The sequence below is a fragment of the Nuphar pumila genome, chromosome 12 (assembly GCF_984573655.1).
Source record: "Nuphar pumila chromosome 12, dmNupPumi1.hap1.1, whole genome shotgun sequence".
Lineage (NCBI taxonomy): Eukaryota > Viridiplantae > Streptophyta > Magnoliopsida > Nymphaeales > Nymphaeaceae > Nuphar > Nuphar pumila.
The window spans coordinates 14,904,359-14,927,162 of NC_143260.1; the positions used below are offsets into that span (position 1 = coordinate 14,904,359).

The 22,804-nt window shown below is 35.4% G+C and overlaps 1 protein-coding gene across 6 annotated transcripts in view; it reads left to right on the top strand.

Moving 5' to 3' along the window:
- The window catches only part of LOC149820085 (cyclic nucleotide-gated ion channel 1-like), a 117,184-nt gene that overhangs the window by 84,494 nt on the left and 9,886 nt on the right, over positions 1-22,804 (top strand). For all 6 annotated transcript variants that reach the window (XM_089982365.1, XM_089982370.1, XM_089982368.1 and 3 more), the window contains 2 exons: positions 8,381-8,492; positions 22,085-22,321. In XM_089982365.1, the coding sequence (XP_089838491.1) occupies positions 8,381-8,492; positions 22,085-22,321 (349 nt within the window). The remainder of the gene's footprint in view (positions 1-8,380; positions 8,493-22,084; positions 22,322-22,804) is intronic.

Consider the following 22,804-nt stretch of genomic DNA (forward strand, 5'->3'; position numbering starts at 1 on the left):
ACATATATGGTACGATACAGGGTGTATGTGTAACGACCCCAACTTATCCTCATGAAAAGCGATTTTTTTTTTAAATAATTGCAGAAACCAAACCCAAGGATCCAGGGTGTCATATATTTATTAATTACCAAACCACAAAAGATAGTTCATTGAATCAATGAAGGAAATCAACAACTTTATTAATCAATATAATGAATGAATGTCATAATAGTAGACATAATAAATAGTTTGTAATATAGAGTCACTCTGTCAAGAACATCAGAATCATATCACGCAAACTCGCAGGCTCCATGTAGCAAATCACCCCATCACTGAGCTCCCGGTCTTGAAAAACATTTTTGAAATACAGAGTAAAAACCAGAGTTCTTTGTACGAATTCCTCTAAAATTTCAAATAGAAAGGAAAGAGCATGAACTAAATTCATCCATAAATTTAAGAGGGATGTAACAATAACAATTTCATAATCAATTTAAGATTCAAGCATTTAAAACAAGTATCATGCAATAACCATTTTCATACGAGACAAGATAAGTATGAATGCATGAACTAATGCAGAACAGTAAAGACACATGATTTAATGCACATGCATGAATAATTTATTAAGTTATTAATCATTGTTTCTTTTGTATACATGTTCCTATTAAATGCATACAATTTTACTTTTTACTTTTTATTGAACCCACGAATGCCGGGATAAAACAAGCACCACAAATCCCGAAGTCTAAGTTAGGTTTCCAGTTGTAGCTTAACATACAATTTGTATTTTATTATTGAATTCTACATTTGTTCTTCGACCGATATCAGAAATCAACACCATCCATCGAAACATTAGAAATCAACATCTAATGCCGGGACATCATGAAAATCAACATCCACTAATGTCACTTTCTTGGTATACCAGTAATAATAGTTGTGTCAACAACACCACTCTTAGGTAAAGTGACTGAAATTTTCCTAAAATCGTGGTCGGGAGGTGAACCACCACATCGGGTTCAGGGGCACAATCGCACACGAAATTTTAGTATCCTCACGATTTTTTCAAAACCGCCATCCAAGATTCCCACACTGTGGAAGGGACATCTAGGAAAAAATTAATTACATTGTTTGTCTCTTTTACCTTTTTAACAAATTCAAGTTTTTTACAAGAACCGTTTTGCAAATCAACATGCAAAACCCAACTCGGGCTCTGGCCTGCCATATTTTAACAGAGTAACTACTTTTGGAAAGCCATTAATTCGAGAAACAACTTTTGCAATGCATAAAAACAAATTCTAGATAAACACATGCTTCTAACCCACATGGCATGCAGTGATTCACATTTGACTACAGAAGTATCTCAAAGTAATTTATGCATCTTTTTGCAAAATCTCAGTAAACATGCAACACACTGGTTTAAAACATGTTCACAATGCACATTCAATCACACAATAAGAATGCACATAAACATCAATTTGCATATGCATGCTAATAGATGTGTGCAAGACACATTAACATGATCCAATTTATGCATAAACTCTCAAACTTGCACATGATCATATTTATGCAAACATCAAAATGAATTTCAGATTTTTCAATGCGTATGACATAAGCACTTGCAGCACAATTCATATTCAACACATGTATATGCATTTTGTCTCATTCGGCACCATGACATGCAATCAGCTGCATGTCACTGTTGTGCTAAGGCAAGCAACAACATGCCACCTGCAGTATACTGTGTTGCCAAAGTGCACATCAAGGTGCTGTGAACAACACTATGTGGCTGCACAAAGGGTGCAACACTGTTGTCCCTAACAGCTCGCCAAATGCAGCTGAAAATAGGTAGCATCTATCAGGGTTATAGGCAGCCCAACAAAACAGCATAAAACCAATTTTTAATGAGGCGAGTCAATGTTGATGGTGGACAACCTATAGCATAACATAAACAGTTTTGGACAGCAAAACTGATTGCTATAGTGTACGCAACGACCAAACAGGTTTTATTATGCATGACAACATAATATGATGTGAACGATAGCAGTAGTTTGATAAACAAAATCAGCCAAACAGTTTGTCTTTATAATAGTAAAACAATTTAACAAGCAAAACAGCCAATCAAACTTTTGATATACATAATAGTAGAACATGTTTTTTTTTTTTATATACATACAACAACAACAACAACAACTACGCCTTCATCCCAAAATAATTGGGGTCGGCGATATGAACCAAAAAAGAAAATCATTCTGAGTCTTCCACATGAATCCTCCTCCAATCATTTCTATCCAATGCCATGTCTTCGGTGATGTTCAAAGCATTCATATCCTTTCCTATCATCTTCGTCCATGTCTTCCTAGGCCTACCCCGACCTTTTTTAACTAATATATTTTTCCATTTCTCCATCCTTCTAACTGGAGCATCATTAGGCCTTCGCCGAATATGTCCAAACCACCGTAAACGATTCCCTCTCATCTTATTTTCAATGGGTGCAACGCCTACCTTCTTACGTATCTCCTTGTTCTGAATCTTATCTTTTATTGTATTTCCACACATCCATCTAAACATACGCATCTCAGCTACACTAATTTTTTTGAATATGATGTCTCTTGGCAGCCCAACATTCCGTACCATATAGTAAAGCAGGCCTAATAGTCGTCTTATAAAACTTTCCCTTTAACCGCAATGGCATTCTACGATCGCACAACACTCTTGTTGCACTTTTCCATTTCATCCACCCAACCTTTATCCTATGATTTACATCTCCATCAATTTCTCTATACTTTTGAATGATAGATCCCAAATATTTGAAACAATCATCCACCGATATTTCTTGCTCACCAAGCTTCACTACACTCCCATCACTACTTCATTGCTTACTAAACCGACATTTCATATATTCTATCTTACTCTTACTCAACTTAAAACCTCTTGCTTCCAATGTCTGTCTCCATAATTCTAACTTAGCATTAACCCCAGTTCTAGACTCATCAATCAAAACAATATCATCAGCAAACAACATACACCACGACACATTTTCTTGAATTGATTTCGTAAACTCATCCATCACTATAGCAAATAGGAAAAGGCTTAAAGCAGATCCTTGATGTAACCCAACCGTTATAGGAAAATTGGTTGTCACCCCTTCACAAGTGCGAACATTGGTTACTACTCCTTCGTACATATCTTTAATTATACTAATGTACTTGAGAAAAACACCTTTCTTCATCATTGTTCACCAGAGAACGTCCCTAGGTACTCTATCGTATGCCTTCTCCAAATCAATAAAAACCATATGCAAATTTTGGTTCCTCTCTCTATTTCTCTCAATAAGTTGTCTAAGAAGATGTATAGCTTCCATAGTTGATCTTCCAAGCATAAAACCAAATTGATTCTCCGATATCATGACAACGTTCCTCAACCTAGACTCAATCACCCTCTCCCAAAGTTTCATAGTATGACTCATGAGTTTTATACCACGATAGTTTGTGCAATCTTGTATATCACTCTTATTCTTATATAGAGGCACCAAAGTGCTCTTCCTCCACTCATTAGGCATCTTATTTGTCCGCCAAATCTTGTTAAAAAGATTTGTCAACCATTCCAAACCTTTCTCTCCCAAGCATTTTCAAGCCTCGATAAGTATACCATTTGGGCCAATTGCCCTTCTTGATTTCATTTTCTTCAAAGCCTCTGCAATTTCTTTCTTTTGAATCTTGTGCATGAAGTCACAATTCATCTCATGAAAAGGAATGGAGAAGTCTCCAAGATCCTGAGCATGACTTCCATTAAATAGCTTATCAAAATAATCTTTCTATCTCTCCTTAATCTCCTCATCTTTGACTAAAACCCTTTGTGTTTCATCTGTGATACATCTAACCATACCCAGATCCCTCGATTTCCTATCTCTCATCTTTGCAAGCCTATAAATATCCTTCTCGCTCTTTTTGGTATCCAACTTGTCATAAACCTCCTTATATACCTTATCCCTCGTGTTTCGAACTACTTTTTTAGCTTTCTTCTTTGCTATCATATACTTCTTCAAATTCTCATTATCACGACTCTTAAATTTCTATAACACTCTCTTTTAACCTTAATAGCTAATTTGACATCCTCGTTCCACCGTGATGTATCCTTACCTAGCGGTGAACCGCCTTTAGACTCACCCAATACCTTCTTAGCCACCTTTCTCATGCCACCCGCTATCTTATTCCACATTGATTCTGAATCCTCCTCGAGACACCAATCAACTTCCTTAACTACCTGCTCTACAAACATTTCTTGTTTAGCTCTTTTCAGTGCCCACCACTTAATTCTAGGATCTATCCTATGTCTATCCCTTTTGCGGCATTGTCTAATTCTAAGATCTAAAATTAAGACTCTATGATGTGTAGCTACACTTTCTCCCCGTATAACCTTACAATCGATGCAACAATCCCTATCTATCTTTCTAAGTAGGAAAAAATCTATCTGACTCGTATTAACCCCACTTTTAAATGTTACTAGGTGAGACTCCCTCTTCCTAAACCAAGTGTTTGCTAAGATCATATCATAGGACAAACCAAAATCTAAAATCCTTTATCCACTTTCGTTTCTTTCTCCTATACCATAGCCTCCATGGATACTCTTAAATCCATCCCTACTAATGCCTACATGTCCATTAAGGTCACTGCCGATGAAAAGCTTTTCTCCATAAGATATCCCTTATACTACTCATCTAAATCTTCCCAAAATTGACGCTTAATGGAATCATCTAAACCTACTTGAGGTGCATAAACACTAATAATATTAATAATATCCGTACCTAATACTAATTTAATAAGTAAAATCCTATCACCCTTCCTACGGACCTCAACTACATTATCTATAAACTCACGACTCATAACAATCCCTACTCCATTCCTATTCCTATTTATTCCTGTATACCAAATCTTATATCCCCAAGGTTCTATCACTTTTGCTTTCTCACCTACCCATTTGGTCTCTTGTAGACATAAAATATCAATCTTTCTCCTACACATAACGTCTACTAACTCTACCAACTTACCAATTAAAGACCCTATGTTCCAAGTGGCTAACCTAATTTTATGGTCTTGGACTAACTTCTTTACCCCCACCCGTCCAACAAAGTGAGGGAACCCTTGCCTATTTGACACCACACCCGGGCGCCAGTGTGACGCATCGCTTCTTGGCGACGACCTAGCAACCCTTGCCAAAACCGAGTTTACATCTACCACATAATACTAATCTGATCAGCATAGTGGCATGTCACAGTTTTGTCATGACAGTTACATAATATTGTCAAAACCGAGTTTCGTAAAGTGAAACTCAACTAATGACAGTCCATGATATGGTTTAACCAAAACTGAATTTCAGTCAAGAAAATAAACTGTCATAATCGTCTAAGTATGAGTATGTTAAATCTGATTTTTCAGTCCACAACTAAGTTTATCTAACAGCCCACTTATTAGTGTTCAAAATAGATTTTTATGAAAGTAAGCTGATGACAGTTACATATGATGTCAAAACAGAACACAAAATGGATACAACTAATGACAATTGGCCAGCAGTCAGCCTCGAGCATGACCAACAAAGATATGATCACGCAAATCCATGGTAAGGCATGAAAATTCTGGTTATCGGTCCAATAAATAAATTTTAATAACAGTCCACCTTATAAGAGTCAAACCGGATTTTTTTTCATCATGAAATCAAACTGATACAAATCTGGCCAGCATAACAGCATGACACAACAAAGCAAGGTATTTTCTGCAAGGACAAGAATATGCAGAAAATAATATCATATTACATGAGTCGATATTCCTTTTTTTTTATCATGATCAATAGAAACAGGCCTATGCCAAAATCGGCAAGGTCAAAGCTTTTATATATATATATATATATATATATATATATATATATATATATATATTCAGCAAAAACACACTTGGTAACCATAGATTTACCAACATACTATCATGAACAAGATATAAAAAACATATCCACATGCTTTCATTATTTTATTTTATTTTTATACGAAAATAAAAAACACAAGTATCGACAAATCTGAAAATGTACTTACATATATTTCAGATTTGCGTACATAGGAAAATCAATATATATATGAAAAATGATACGAATACATTAATCTACTAAAATCAACAATATATATACCTAATATACGTTGTTTCACAACTAGATTTCCCTTTTTCCTCAAACCCATACATGAATCAAATCTATACTTATTCCTCTTCGTAAAAACTTAGAGAGAAACCCGTACCTTAGATTAAGAAAAAAAATAAGCCGAAAAATCGTCGGATGCTGGGTGAAAATGATGGATCTACCACCTTTCCTCCTCTTCTTCTTCTTCTTCCTCTCTCTTTTTTCTTTCTTTCTTTATTTTCCCTCTTTCTCTCTCTCCCACGAGTTTACTCTTTCTTCTCTCTCTCCCTCTCTCTAGAATATCGATTCTAGAGAGGGGGGGGAATCTAGCCCTTTTATAGTCTTTCTAGATATTTTATTTTCTTATATTTTTTGTTTAATCTCTAAAGATGCCTCTAGAGGGTAACACCCCCTCTAGAGTCCCTATCCTTTAGAGGATAGAGTTCTACCAAACGTAGAACTTTATCTCTCTCTAAGTTCTCATATTTATCCTCTTATTATTTTATATTTATTTTTTATTAATTAATTAAAGTCTATCTAGAGGGTGATGCCCCCTCTAGAACACCTATCTAGGTAGAGTTCTACTCCATTATCCAAAAAATAAAATTTCAAATTTTAATATTAATTATTTAATATTTAATTATTTAATATTTAATTATTAAATAATTAATTTTTTAGAATATTCTTGAGGGTGTTGCCCCCTTCTAGAAGTTCTCTTATAGTGGGATCATCTCTTAATTTAACCTTTAGATTGATTTTAAAGTTTTAAATTGGTTAATCTTGGATTCTGGATCATGATCCGAATCCAGATCCAAGGTCCAAATCCATATCCAAAATTCATATGGATCCCAACCTGGATCAGATCCCAGTTAATATGGGTCTTGGACTGAGTTCAGATCCATATCAACTCGGATGAAATGGATCGGATCCAGTCCGATCCACTCCAGAAAAAGGTAAAAATAGAAGGGGGTCATTTTTGAAAAACACAATTTTTGGGCCAACCGTAACTCGATTTTGAGAAAAACAAAATACCAATGTTCTCAAAATTATGAGACGCATCTAACGGTTTACTTACCTGATTTTCGCCTCCAAACTTCGCCTAAATTTAACTTGAATTTTGCTTGATTTTAAAGATAAAAAACAAAAAGTTTTTCAAATATTATTCGCCTCGTTTTGGTCTTTTCAGTGGGCCCTGGGCCATGTCCAGACCCAGCTGGCGTCACCTACATTTAAAGTTATTTTTCATGATTTTTATCAACTTTACAAAACACTTAGCCAAATTTCACTGTTTTCGAATTTAAAACCCATGGAAAACACACGATATACACGATATTACATATCGTGTATCGTACGATACGACACGAAACAAGGGTGTATTGTACGATACACCCGATATGGATATTCGATACGAGTGTGTATTGTAAAAGCCAAAAGTAACGACTGGGGTGACAAGGATGTGAAAACGTCTGAAGTTTAAAATTTTACAAAGAGATTTATTCTGGCATGCCATAAACTTAACGAACATTTCATGAGCTAATAAAGCAAGCAATGTTGTTGTCCATTTGTTACTGTACTCTCATGACTTCATGGAAGTATTTTTGATGTTAATGTATGTTGAAGCATTTAAGTGATTGATTTCCTTCAAAAGATCTTCTGTTTAAGCTCAATGGAATAAACAAGAAAATCTACATTGTTTTACTTGTAACCTTTCAAAAAATTGTTACTCATCTGTTATCTTGATTTCATTCCCTTTGTTTCTTGGGCATGGGACACTATTATCACTTAGATACATACATCGGTATGGGACATGATATGCTTGATACAATCATATAGCATCCATATGTATGATTATGTAACATTGAAGATCTTATTGTAAAGCAGTAAATCATGAATATCATCTCAAGTACAAATTCTTGAACAATAATTATGCCACTATAACTATTGAACATTAAATAATGGTCTAAGTAAAAATTGAACTGCCTCACTAATAAATTTTGAAAGGAAAAAGACAGGCAACTACAAAATAAAGGATCAAGACCATAAGAAAATGATGAAGTTAAGGACATGGTAGACCATGTTGGACATAATTTTGATTGTCCATGAAGTTAGGGGTGGCGAACAAGCTGGTCTGACCCAATTTTTTGATGGGTTTGACCGGCCTATTGACTCGATTAAACCTGATTTGTCAATTGATTTTTATTTCTGGAGCTAACTTGTGAAAGATGTGCATTCTTTTCTGCAGCTCTCTTGGTCAAAATTTGAAAACTAGTACTTATGTTGGAGAGATATGTTTTGCGGTGTTCATATCAATCTTCGGTTTAGTCTTATTTGCTCTTCTCATTGGAAATATGCAGGTCAGCACCAATATGCCCTAAATATCTGTTTTGATATCAGAGATCCTTTCATGTGCAATGGCATGCTATCTGGTTTTTTTCATGTTAGTATTCATGTCTGTACATTATTATGCATATACCATGTAAATCTACATGCATGCTTTTTAAGGGGTTTGCCTTACTGCTTTTTTGCATGTCATGTATAGGCTTGTCGCTTCTTGTGCAATAAATTCACCATTACATGTCTTCAAATGAATATACATTACATTCTCCATATTACCTGTCTCTGTTCTGCATGTAGCTAATGATTTTATCAATATTCATGATCGAATTACTAAATAATCTTCTTTTCTTAGAATATTTTAGTGATGCAATGCAATTATGCATGTTAGTCATGAGCTCATATCACAAATTGTGGCTGCAGGTGATTTCTATGTTAAGTAAAATGTTGTCAAGAGATGAACTAAAATTTTCATGTTTAAAGTGCTTCTATATGTATTCTATTCTTAAAAGTTCAAATAGGATATTTGGATAAAGGTTGAAGATTTTCATCCTGGGGAACGGCTGCTCATATTCCCTCTTGATCAAAGCAACCATTTTTGTCTTTTACTTGATAGACAGTTCATAACGAGGCAATGTACTTATACAGTTCAGCTTTTGTTTCTCTAGTCATAGATTTATGTTATGTCATGAGAAAGTGCAGTTTAATCTTTAAGGTTTATAATTTTAGTATTAGAAAGAGAGTAATGAAAATAAAAGCAGCCTATTAGATAAGATCTAGTGTCATTATTAGAAGACAAAACAACTAAAAATCAAGCTTCAAATTCCAAAGTACCAGATCCACTTTCTGCACACATACTTTATGTTTGTCACCTGCAAAAAAAAACACATTCAACAGACTAAGATTTGAAGCCTAGATGTGTGGGTTGTTTTGTGTGTGTGTGTGTTTTGGTTTTTCTGTTTTTTTTTTCGGGGAGGGGGGGGGATGCGTGTGCCTTATTAATGTCTGTATCAGCATGTGTTACTGTCCACTTTTTGATGGATGTTGACTTTATTCATGATTGTTGTAAAATGTGCAAATTGCAAAAAAGGCATACTACATGCTTCTCTCTACTTGTATACAAGGGGGATGAACCCCTCCTCTATGTAATGATTTCTCAAGGCATTTTGTCAATACAAAACTGATATTTTTTGTGTGTTTTATGCCCATAAGAGGCTGATTTGTATTCTCTTGATTGACCCATAAGTGGTCATTGTGTTTGTCCATAAGTGACATTTGTGTAACTATTGGTATTTTGTTACAATCTTATGTGATCCTTCGTAAGCTTTTGTATAGGATATGTGGCTTTAAAGTCATTAGATTATTACATATACATGATCTTTTATCTCTTTGAGAGTATTTATGATTAGTTGTACTTGTGTATGCTCTTGGTTTTCTCTATGGATACCTCTCTATAAAGACTGCTTATATTGGCCATGCTAGCCCTTCATTGTTATTGATGTAGTATTGTTTATCAATTGACATCTTGTTGTGCACATGATTGCATTATATTCTTTCTAAATTTTTCATCTACCATTATTTGATTTGATTTGAAACTTTGTTTTTTCAAATCGGTTCTTATATAATGAACTCACTTATTTGAAAATTGTTTCATGAGTATTTATTGCCATCACAGAATTTTATATGATGCATTTTTTTCTTTATTTTTTTTGTTGGGGTGAGTTATGTGCACCTCATTTTGTGTCAGTTTAGATTGTCAGCTTGTAGTCTGGCTCTAACTAACGACTGTCTAAGTCACACGGACTCGGCTAGGGAGGCGCCACACCCGAGTCGACACGCCCCGACACGAGTGAGGCTTAGGACACGGTCCAGACTCGGTCAACGACGAGTCAGACTCGGTCAACGAATCGAGGCCGAGTCCGTCCTCGTTTTGGACTCGGTCAACATTGACCGAGTCCAAAACTGTCCATTTCGAAATATGTTTTGGATCTGGGTCGGATCTGGACCCGACCTAGATCCAAACCTCATCTCGAACCCTAAAAGGGGTTTACGACAGGGGGAGGGGCTTACCCTGTCGATTTTGCCTCCCTCCTTCCCCTGCAGCTTCCTCACGCCGGCGATCTAGACTCTGACGACGGTAGCCGCAGGCAACGCCAGCCACCGTCTCCCCCTTTCCTTCGTCAACAGGTATGCCCCCCATTTCCACTCTCTCCTCTTCGTCCGGCAGGGGGCTCCCCCTTCCTCCTTATTTTTCGGTAGGTGGCGGAGCCCCTTGCCTCTGCCCCGTGCCGGAAAAAAAGAATGAGGCAGGGTGCTCCGCCCCTACCTCGTTCTTATTTTTCGGCAGCCCGCCCTCCCCTCCTTGCACCCTCTGCTCGCAGAAGAGGGGCTCGGCCCCTCCTTGTGCCTCCAATTCACAGAGGAGGGGCTCGGCCCCTCCTCGTTTCCCTTCTGTCCGGCGGGGCAAAGGGAGGGGCCAAGCTCCTCTTCTGCGAGCAAGGGGCTGCCGGAAAATAAGAACGTTCCCCCCCCCCCCCCCCCTCCATTCGCCTTTTGTTATATATATATAGCCGAGTCCCCGTGTCTGAATTTTTTGAAATTGCGCCGCACCCGCACCCATGCGACATAGACGAGTGTTTGATCTCTGGTTCAGTGAGTGTATTGTATCACATATTTGTTTATTTGGCCATTACTATTATGGATTCTTATAATTATGATTATCTGTGATGGTTATGTATTTTTGAAACCATGGTGTTTCGAAAGATTATTAAAATTGATATCCTTATTTTTCATGGTCGCATTAGCTTGTTTTCATTACAAGCTCTCCTTACCTCGTATGTTCTCTTCTATTATGCCTCTTATGTAAGTGTTATTATATGTAGACAAGAGATTTTTTTTTCACACTTTTTTGTATTTTGTTTATCCCATAAGTGGCATTGTGATTATACTCTTGTTCTAGTAGTTGTACATTTATTTTGAGTGTCATTATATATAGACAAGAGATATTGTTTTCAATGTGGTGAGTTATATGCCCTTGTTGAGTATTTACACTTTTTATGTGCTTGTTTAGCTCATAAGTGACATTATGATTATACTCTTGTTCTAGTAGCCGATACACTTATTTTGAGTGTCATTATATGTAGACAAGAGACATTTTCAATATGGTAAGTTATGTACACTCGCTGATTATTCACATTTTTTGTGTTTGTTTAACCCATAAGTGGCATCACTCTTGTCTAGTAGTTGATATTGTAATGAAGTGGATAAAATCCAATACACATGCAAGAACACACTTTCATTCAAGTAGAATACTTGATTGAATCACCAATCCACCCACACAAGGGTCTAAAGAATTGTTTATTGCATATATTTACTCATGAAAATGAGTTGAGAAACTACAAGGCCTATTTATAATACAAAGCCACATGGGGAGCAGCCCAAAGTAGCTGTTGGGCTGCTCCCAACGGTCATAAATATGACTGTTGGAAGCAGCTCCAACAGCTACTTTGGAGCTGCTCCCAATACTTCAAAAGTTGAAAAAGTAAAAAATAGAAAAAAGAAAAATAGATTGTCAACCCCTAATGGGCTGACGCCTATTACAGTGAAAATACTGAAATACCCTTGATGGGTATTTCGGTTACAGTTAAGTATATATATATATATATATATATATTAACACCCCCCTCAAACTCATGGTACAACCACCGAGAGTTTGCCAAGTAGGAAGTGAAATCTGGATGACAGTAGCGCTTTGGTGAAGAAATCCGCGAGTTGGTATTTTGATGGAACATAAGGCAATGTGATAGTCTTCTGCAAGAACTCTTCACGAACGTAGTGGCAATCCATCTCAATGTGTTTCGTTTTCTCATGAAATGTATGATTGCTTGCAATGTATACAACGCTCTTGTTGTCACAACACAATTTTGAAGGTTCTTCATTATGAACCCCCAAGTCTTCGAGAAGTTGTCTGAGCCAAACTAACTCAGACGTAGTGGTCGCCATGGCATGATACTCAGCTTTAGTGGAGGAGAGTGATACTTTCTGCTGCTTTTTGCATCGCCATGAAATTAGAGAGTCACCTACAAATACACATAAACCAGTGGTTGAGCGTCTATCATTGACATCTCCTCCCCAATCAGAATCAGAATATGCAATGACTTTTAGTGAGGAAGAGGATGATAAAAACAAGCCAAGATTAATAGAATTTTTAATATATCTAACAATTCTCATTACAACGCTCATATGCACTGTAGTGGAAGCATGCTGAAATTGACTAGCAGAATGAATAACATGAGATATATCAATACGGGTAATAGAAAGATAAGATAAAGTCCCAATCATCTGTCTGTAGGGCGTTGGATCTTGCAAAGACTCTCCATCATCTTTTTTCATTTTGGCATTTATGACTTTCAGAGTGTCGACCAATTTTTAATCTGAGAGTCCTGATCTTTCAATGATTTCTGCTGCATATTTAGTCTGTGACAAAAAATAATCACGATGTGAGTAAGCAACTTCTATTCCAAGAAAGTATCGTAAAAAACCAAGATCTGTCATATCAAAGTTGGCTTTAAGCACATCTTTGATATGATTAACTCCCTGCTTATCATCTCCTATGATTATCATATCATCTACATACAATAGTAAAATCATCATCCCTGTATTAGAAGACTTAACAAACAATGCAGTATCAGTAAAACATGATTTAAAATGAAGTTGTGTCATCACATCACTGAACCTATTATACCAAGCCTTTTGAACTTGTTTTAGGCCATACAAGGCCTTACACAATCGGAGAGTCTCCCCATGTGTTAAAGTCAGGCCAGGTGGAGGATCCATGTACACTCCTTTATCTAGATTACCATTTAAAAATACATTTTTGACATCCATTTGAAATATAGGTCATTTCTTAATTGATGCTATAGTAATGAGAGTTCTAACAGTAGTCATGCGAGCAACTAAAGCAAATGTCTCATCATAGTCAATCCCATATTCTTGATTATATCCCTTTGCCACTAACCTAGACTTATATCTTTCTAATGTTCCATCGTACTTAGTTTTTACCTTTTAAACCCATCTGCATCCTATAGTTTTTCTTCCTTTAGGTAATGTTTGAATCTCTCAAGTTTTTGCCCTTTTTAATGCTTCTAACTCATTATTCATGGCCTTAACCCATTCATGACGATGCTTAGCCTCATGATATGATTGGGGTTCAACATACGAGTGAATATCCTTTAGGCAAGATCTATACCGTGGTTCAAAGGAATCGTATGAAACAAATCTACTAGGAGCTTTTGAAATTCTTATGGATTTTCTAAAGCTAGAAGAGTCTTCTTCTTGGCTTTGAGAGTATCTTTCTAAAACATATGGTGGATGACCTTCGCTACGTCGAGCATAGGTTTGTAAATTATCGTGAAATAGGTCTATATTGTCCAGACTTCTACTCACATTCTCATTTGCCTCGTGTATGACTTGGCTTTCATGAATACTTTCACATTTATCATTGACTAGATAAAAAATGAACGAATAGTCACAACTCTCTTGGATATTATCCTTAAAAATACCTTTTTTATTTTCGAGAAACGTAATATTTCGAGAAACATACAATTTGTTTCTTTCAATGTCATAACATCTATATCCTTTTTGGTTTTCGGCATAACCCAAAAACACACAAGGAATTGCTTTAGGAGAGAGTTTATCATTCTTGTTGGTAAGAACAAAACATTTGCACCTGAATTCCTCAACCTTTTATAATTGGGAGACGTTTTATAAAGCATTTCAATGGGAGAAACATTTTCAATATTTTTTTAGGGCATTCTATTTATCAAATAGACCGCCGTAAGAGCGGCTTCGGCCCAAAAAACTTTGGGAACATTTTTAGATACTAGAAGTGTTCTAATGGTTTCAATAATGTGTCTATGCTTTCTTTCGGCAAGACCATTTTGTTGAGGGGTGTACGGATACGATTTTTGATGTATAATCCCATTTAAGTCAAGATAATTTTCAAATTCTTTTGACATAAATTCTCCTCCATAACAGTTCTAAAGATTTGAATATTGGTTTTAAATTAAATTTGTATATGACTATGAAATTTTTTTAAACAATCAAATACTTCCGATTTGTGTTTTAAAAAGAATATCCAAGAGTGTCTACTATAATCGTCCACAAACACAACATAATAAGAAATGTCTCCTTTGGATACGACCGGTGCGGGTCCCCATACATCCGAATGCACTAATTCAAATGGATTCTTAGTTATAAGATGTCTTGTTCCAAAAGGTAAAGACTTCATTTTGCCAAGAATGCAATCTTCACATACAAAATTTTTCCTTTTACAATTTGAAAGAAATGGAAACAATTGTAATTTGGTCACACTAGGATGTCCTAGTCTTTTGTGCTAAATTTCTATATCTTTCTTTTCCATAAAATTACAAAAAAGTTGTTTTGGCAATTCAAGATTGTCCATAACATAGAGGTCTTCTCTTCTATGGCCTTGCCCAATCGGCTTCCCGGACTGGAGATCCTGTATTAGACAATCATTAGATGAGAAAACTATTTTGCAACCATAGTTCGCAATTTGAGAAATGGATAAGAGGTTTAAGTTCAATTTTAGTACTACTCTAATATTTGGTATGTGAAAGATAAGTGTTTTTTGATAAATACCAAAACTTTTGATTTTCAAAGATGTGCCATCGGCAGTAGAAACACAAAAATCATTTGAGTTAAACTTGCATTCAGTCAATATGGACTAATTAGGGGTCATATGAAATGAAGCACCGGAGTCTAAGATCCAAGAGGTCTTAACATGGTTGTCACTTGTCGATATGGCCGCTTCCGAATAAGGAGATTGAGATTTAAGCATAAGTTGCAACACCTCCATTAATTGAGTTAAAGAGAGCGAACCGATGCATTTGGAGTCGTCAATTTCACTCCTTTCAACAGAAGCCACTCTTTTGTCTTCTTTATAATCCTCTTCCTTTCTTTTCGGACAAAAATGTTTGATATGTCCCAGTTCATAGCAATGATAGCAAATAATTTTTCTACCTTTTTTTGAATCATGATCACCCATCTTTTCATAGTTGTTTGGGTTTCTATTATTCTCATTTCTTACAAAATGAGGTGGTTTATAACTCTTCGTATGATTTCCGGGCTTTGACATAGCAAACACAGATTCTTCATCCTTAGAAGCGGACAATCTTTTCAATCTATTTTCTTCCATAGTTAATTCTTCAAATGTCTCAACTATGGAAGGAACCTCTCTTCTACGAAGAAAAGCAGATTTAGTTCCTTCAAATTCGGGCCTAAGCCCATTTATGAATTGATAAAAATGTTCCGCTTTGATTTGATTTTCGCGGAGCTAACATCTTGTGGGCAATGTCACTTTGGCTCAAGAAGAGTCAATTTATCCCAAAGGAGAGAAAGTGCATTGTAGTACTCTCTTATGCTCATGTCCCCTTGAGTCATTGTCCTCACTTTATTTTGGACATTACAAATATGTGCAATATCCTTAAGACTATACATGTCTTTAAGGTATTTTCATGCATCACTAGCGAAGTCAAACTTTGTCAAACTAGAACATTTGTGAATGTCCACACTATTGATGAGCCATCCAATAATTTTGGAATGACTCATCCTCCATTCCTTCCATCTTTTCTCATATTTGGAAACAACTTTATCCATTTCCTCTCCTTGAAGTGAAACTTCTTTTCCATTCTCTAATTTTGTAAGGATAAGTTTATGCTCCTTTTCAGTGTCGTCAACCAACCCCCAAAACCCCTTTTCCCATATTTTATGTTTTACTATGGATGTCCACATCACATAGTTGGTGTCATTTAGGCGTACGGGAATGGAGATTATCACTTCCCTCTCATTCTCCATTTGCAACAAGAGAAAGTGAAATAGAAGAAAAGGAGAAAGAGAGAAAAGGAATGCAATACAAGACTTTTTGGAGATGGTTTGCTTCTCGATGCAACAATCGAAATTTTGATGTATTTTGCCAAGTTCACGATCCTTCTCTTGATCACGATCTTTCTTCTACCAAACGTCCTTTGGAACACCAAAGCTTTGATACCATGTAATGAAGCGGATAAAATCCAATACACATGCAAGAACATACTTTCAATCAAGTAGAATACTTAGATTGAATCACCAATCCACCCACACAAGGGTCTAAAGAATTGTTTATTGCATATATGTACTCATGAAAATGAGTTAAGAAACTAAAGGCCTTCAAGGCCTATTTATAATACAAAGCCACATGGGGAGCAACCCAAAGTAGCTGTTGGGCTGCTCCCAATGGTCATAAATATGACTGTTGGGAGCAGCTCCAACAGCTACTTTGGATCTGCTCCCAATACTTCAAAAGTTGAAAAAGTAAAAAGTAAAAAACAGAAAAAGTAAAAAACAGGAAAAAGAAAAATAGATTGTCAGCCCCTAATGGGCTGATGCCTATTATAGTGAAAATACCGAAATACCCTTAATGGGTATTTCGGTTTACAATTAAGTACATATATGTATATGTATATATATACATATACATATACATATACTTACATGTATATATATATCTTAACAAATATACTTGATTTTTGAGGTTTGAAGTTCTAGTGAGATAATTGCTTGTGGTGGTTGACTATTGTTGAGATTTGCAAATATCATTCATTGTATTATGTGAGATTTTTAAATCTCTCCATAAAAATTCTAATTTTTTACTACTCATTTGTCCTTGTATGAAAAATGGTATTGAAATGTTTTCATGCATTTTGCATTAAATTTGCTTTAATTGCATGATTAAGGATATTTTAAATTTATTTCATGATTAGCTACCTTGCATGTTTTGCATATATATTGATATTCACAAACTATCATTTCTTGATATTTGTAGCATTTTAAATCTCTTCATATTTTCTGTAAGGTATTGTCTCTTGAAAGTTTTTCATTGTTATCTTTTAAAATTGGTTCATAAGTGACTTTTATTGATTCTAAACTATTGCATGATTCATTCATATATACATTAGTTGTGTGGTTAATATTGCTTCTAAACTGTAATAGTTAATTGATCCATGATTATTTGTATCTTTTTAAATCCTTATTGAATGACTTGAATCATTTCTTATATCTTCCGTTGTGTAAAAATGATTTGTTCTTGAAAAAAAATCTAACTATGAATAATTTACTCTCCTTTGTGGGGTTTTGAGATTTAAGCTCTTTGTGAGTAATGTTGGTTGAAAATCCATGCCTTTTATACATTAATGTGCTTTTCGTGATAGATATATGTGAGTATTGACTTTGAATAATGCATGTTTTCTTGAATTTTTAAAGTAATTAATGATTTATGAACTTATCTTTGAGATATTTTATGCATGTGTTTCTCTTTTTGATAATATGCAATTATGTTCTCTTATGAATTAAGAACTACGATTTCTTAAAATTATCTATTGAAGTGAGTCTCTCAATGACTATTGTGTTTGAAAAAATAATGATTTTCAAAATTAATTTTTTAAAATGATTTTGAAAAATGTTAAATTGTCTTATTAAATATTTTCTATATATTGTATTTTTTGTGTGTTTGGCCATCCTCTCTCCATAATATATAACTGATATAGTGTATTTTTGAAATCTTTTATGTTTTATGATATATATGTGTATAGTTGGGATGTTTTGTTAGCTCTATTTACAGGTTCTCAAATATTGATGATATTGAAGATCTTAAAGACTCTTATCATAATAGAGCATATGATTGAAGATCAAGAGCATCCTTTAAGGAAACAACAAATGGAAGAATTTGATGAAGACATTTTATGTAATGGGTTCTTTCTTTGTAATTGCAAACTCACGGTGAGTCATCATAAGTTTTAGGGGGGGGGGGGGTGTTAAGATTACTCTATCCTTTTTGTATGTATATAATATTATATATATATATGTACATATATATATGTGTATATATATAATATTTATATTATATATTATGTATATTATATATATTTATATAATATATATTCATTGTAAAGTTGACTTTACACTAGTCATTGGGAACTCAGTTATGAATGAAATAATTTATTCATACAACTTGTATCAAGTTTTGCATATTGTTAGTATTCAAACATATTTCAATTGACATTTCGACCATGATTTAGAATGTCTTGGGTTCTGTGCTATTTTGTGACATCTCCAACTTAATATCTAGCATGGATGTGAAATCCTTCAGTGAAAGCCAGTCCTTCCAAATTGGGGAGACTCTCTTCACTTGCTAGAGCTGTCCCATCTCCACAGGATATTAGAAACCCCATATTTAGGCCTGATGAGTCTGAACTCTGGACCATGGTCTGCTTTGGGAATAAAGATTCCACCCTCATTTAGCCGATAAGTCTCTATCAAACATCAGTAAGTTTTTGATGCCAAATCCCCCACGCTCAATGGACTGGGTAACTATATCCCAACTCACCAACCCCCCATTACCATTGAGTTTCCCTCTCCAAATGAACTCCCTCATTAGTCGTGAGATCTTCTTCACCGTTTTTTGCATGATCTTTTGAAATGGCAAGTAGGAAAGTCAGGATTGAGGTGAGGACATGCCAAAACAGCAATAACCCTTTCAGGAAGCGATAGGTAACTGGATGTAAAAACCTGCATTCTGGCCAAAATGTGGTCATCTGTTTTCCTCTGGATATGATCGTTACCTTGAACTTGAATAAGATACATGCCAAGCGAGAGGGCAACTGTGAAAGACCATTCAAAAATAAGTTCAGCAGCAAGAATAGTCTTTGAATGTGTGTTGAACACCAGATGTGCACATTTTTCCTCATTGAACTTCAAGCCTGATACTTGTAAAAGTTCCTTGAGGTGATCAACCATGATAGCTGAAGACACTAATTGGGAAGGTCATTAAGATGTAAAAGTAGAATTGGTCAGAAGGGAGTTGATAAGAAAATAAGTTAGTGAAGGGCTAATATGAAAGTTGCTGTAATGAGTGGGGTTAATGGGGAAACTCTACCTCAGCATATAAATAGTTAGCTGAGCTTGTAAGAAGCATCGAGAATTCTGCTACCTAAAGGAAATTGGAGTTCTCCCCTTGAAGAGGAGATTGGCCCTACCTTCGTCTTCATCCTATTTTTTTCCTTTCTAATTCATCTCCATCTCAGAGTGATCTGGGTTGGACAGATAGATATTCTGTAATGCCATTATTGTTACTTGGTTGAGTTTCGCTCTTGTGGCTTGAGACTCACCAAAATCCCTATCATCGAGTAGTGGAAGTAACACCTGATAGCTCTCAAAATTGAATTGAGACTATCAAACCATGTCCTACGGATTTGGGCAATGGAAGCTGTTCCAAAGAACATGAAGCCTGGCTGAATTGCATTCTTGGCAAGGGCATGAAGTCCTTCACATCCAATATTGAATAATAACAGTGTCTGGACAGCCCCTATCCAGGTTCCCTCCAAGGCCAATTGGGTACCATCCCTCCTATTCATTTGGACCGAAATAGAGAAAGAAGGCCGGGAGCGTTGACACGTCAATAGTGTATCATCAAACCCCATTTTTCGTAGACAGGAGAAAAGATAATCCCACTGAATGGAATCAAATGCTTTTGATATCCACTTTGAGCAAGAAGGCTGGGAGTGTTGACATGCCAATGGTGTATCATCTCATTTGAAATCACTTTGCCTTCGTGGATTCAACCACCCACTGAGGCATATTGATTAGGTGAATATGAACTGCATTACTAATCTCAATCTATCAGCAAGGATCTTAGCATGTATCATATAAAGATTGCCCAAAAGGGGGCTTTACATAAATTTTAACAAGAAAGTTGGTGAATATTGTAAAAGGTTTGTGTATACATTGCTACTTGGAAATATCTTCTGAAAACTTTTCTTTTTAAAGTTGTGCATTGGCCTTCAACTGGTTTACAGCATGAAATAATTGTTTAGGATTTAAGATCATAACTTGAACTATCCTCTTAAGTAAAATGATGCATGACACAAGCTGACAATGTGATTTAAAAAGTTGAAAGGGAAGCTAAGTGCAGGTCCTGCAGGACAGAGATGTCTGCATGTGTGTGTGTGTTGATTTGCCATGTGATACATGTGGAGTTAAAGATGAGTTCCATAATAGAGCTTGATTAATAACAAAAGGATCCTCATTGATACCTATAAAGGAAGAAACATGGCTGATGAAAGTTTTACCTTGTCATGCGTATATGGTTGTTTTGGTCTGTTCACCTTTCTATGAAGTGGCTGATGATCTGTTAGCTCAATATTTACATTACCTTGTGTTAGGTTTAGCTATTCTGCATGGCACCTTTTTTTTGCTATGCTACAAATATTTTGTTTTTTCTGGCTGCCATACTTGTGTTGGTGTATAGAACTTAGATGCACTGGATATTCTGAATTCTTTACCAATGATCGATGTTTTTCTTTCAGAAGTTGAAAAAGTGGCATGAATGGTGAGAAAAAAGCAATATTGAACACTAGACGGTAAAATGTTGAAAAATTTACAAACTTAAGAAAACACCAATTAAATTGAGAAATTTGTTTAAATATGATGAAAGGGAAGTCATGAAGTTGATATTTCTTGTGGGACTGAGTTTCTCTCCTTGATATCATGAAAAGGTATATGATAAAATCTGATGAAATAGATGATGAAAAGGTATATGATGACTGATTCTCTTTCAATGACGAAAGTATGTACAAATGTCATCTCATAATAAGAGGACCGAGTCTCATTCAAGAGCAAAATTTGACAGGATGGAACAAGTAGTAACAGTGTAGGCAGGCACTGATACATGGTAGCTTCTCAGAATTCATGCCATGCCAGAGTTCAAGGAGCAGAACATCAAATAGAAACTATTAATTACTACTTTGTGGAGGATGATTGTTACGGACCTTTAAGATAATTCAAAAATTTATAACTGTAATTCATTGTAGAAAACTGGACATTATTTGCTCGGTTAGCATTTGAGCCTTTTGCCATATAAAGGTATTAAACTCTTGTGCTCACTTTACTCTAACAAGAGACCTTTTTTTGATATTTCAACAAAAAGGAGAAAAGGATAATAAAATTCTTGGTACAATCTTGACAAAGATTGAAAAAAGTATCCTTGCACAACTATTGGGATATTAGGAAGGACTTTTCAAATGTCATCATAACCATAAAATTGCAAGGATTCTTCTTGAATTTATTGCCAAAAATCAGACATCAAGAAATATCTATTTCTTAGATGCATGGCTATGAGATTGGCACCGGTCACTAATTTTCTTTAGCAGGTGTTCTCTTGCATTTTGGAACTATGCACGGCTTAGTTTTAGTGATTCTATAGTCTCACTTGTTTTATTTGCTAGTCATTCATTTGCTGTCATTTATTCGCCACCTCACATCCTGTATCGACCTGATGTATCATTTATTTGCTGTCATTTATGCATGGCTATGAGATTGGCACCTGTCACTGATTTTCTTTAGCAGGTGTTCTCTTGCATTTTGGAACTATGCGTGGCTCAGTTTTAGTGATTCCATAGTCTCACTTGTTTTATTTGCTACTTCACATCCTGTATCTACCTGATGTACAACAGACATTTATTTTCTACTTCACATCCTGTATCTACCTGATGTACAACAGACATATCTGCAATCTGCTACCATGAGGTTAGAAGAGATGAGAGTAAAAAAGCGTGATGCAGAGCAGTGGATGTCCCACCGTATGCTCCCTGAAAGCCTAAGGGAACGAATCCGCCGCTATGAACAATACAAATGGCTGGAATTTAGAGGTGTTAATGAAGAAGATTTGATCAGGAACCTTCCTAAGGACCTCAGGAGGGATATCAAAAGACATCTATGCTTAGCACTACTCAAGAGGGTTAGTTTAATTTTCTTCTTTTTTTCTTTTTCTTTTCTTTAAATTTCATGTGTTTCTAGGTTTTACGAAAGTTTAGATAATCTTGATGGTTTTATTGATCCACCATAAATTTTCTGTTTCCTTCTCTATTTCCTTATTTGGAATAATCAAAATAAGGATAGGTGAAAATGCTGATTGAAACAATCATTCTATGAAGAAATTGGGCATTGAAATTGATCCTTGGCGTTTATAAGATAAATGCACATTAATTCTTTAGTTTAAATATTGTTAATTATTGGTGCTGCCTTGTAATAAAAGCCTTTTTTTCATACAGTACCTTATTTTGATTTTATTTGTAGTATGATTTCTATTTCTTTAGAGATTTTCAGGGCATGTAGCTATATTTTAAAAAGGAATATTGAAAAGACTGATCTTTGGTTGGTGGTATAAATAGAAAATAGCAAAAATGATTAAAATGTCATAAATGAGTGGAAAAAGTTTATT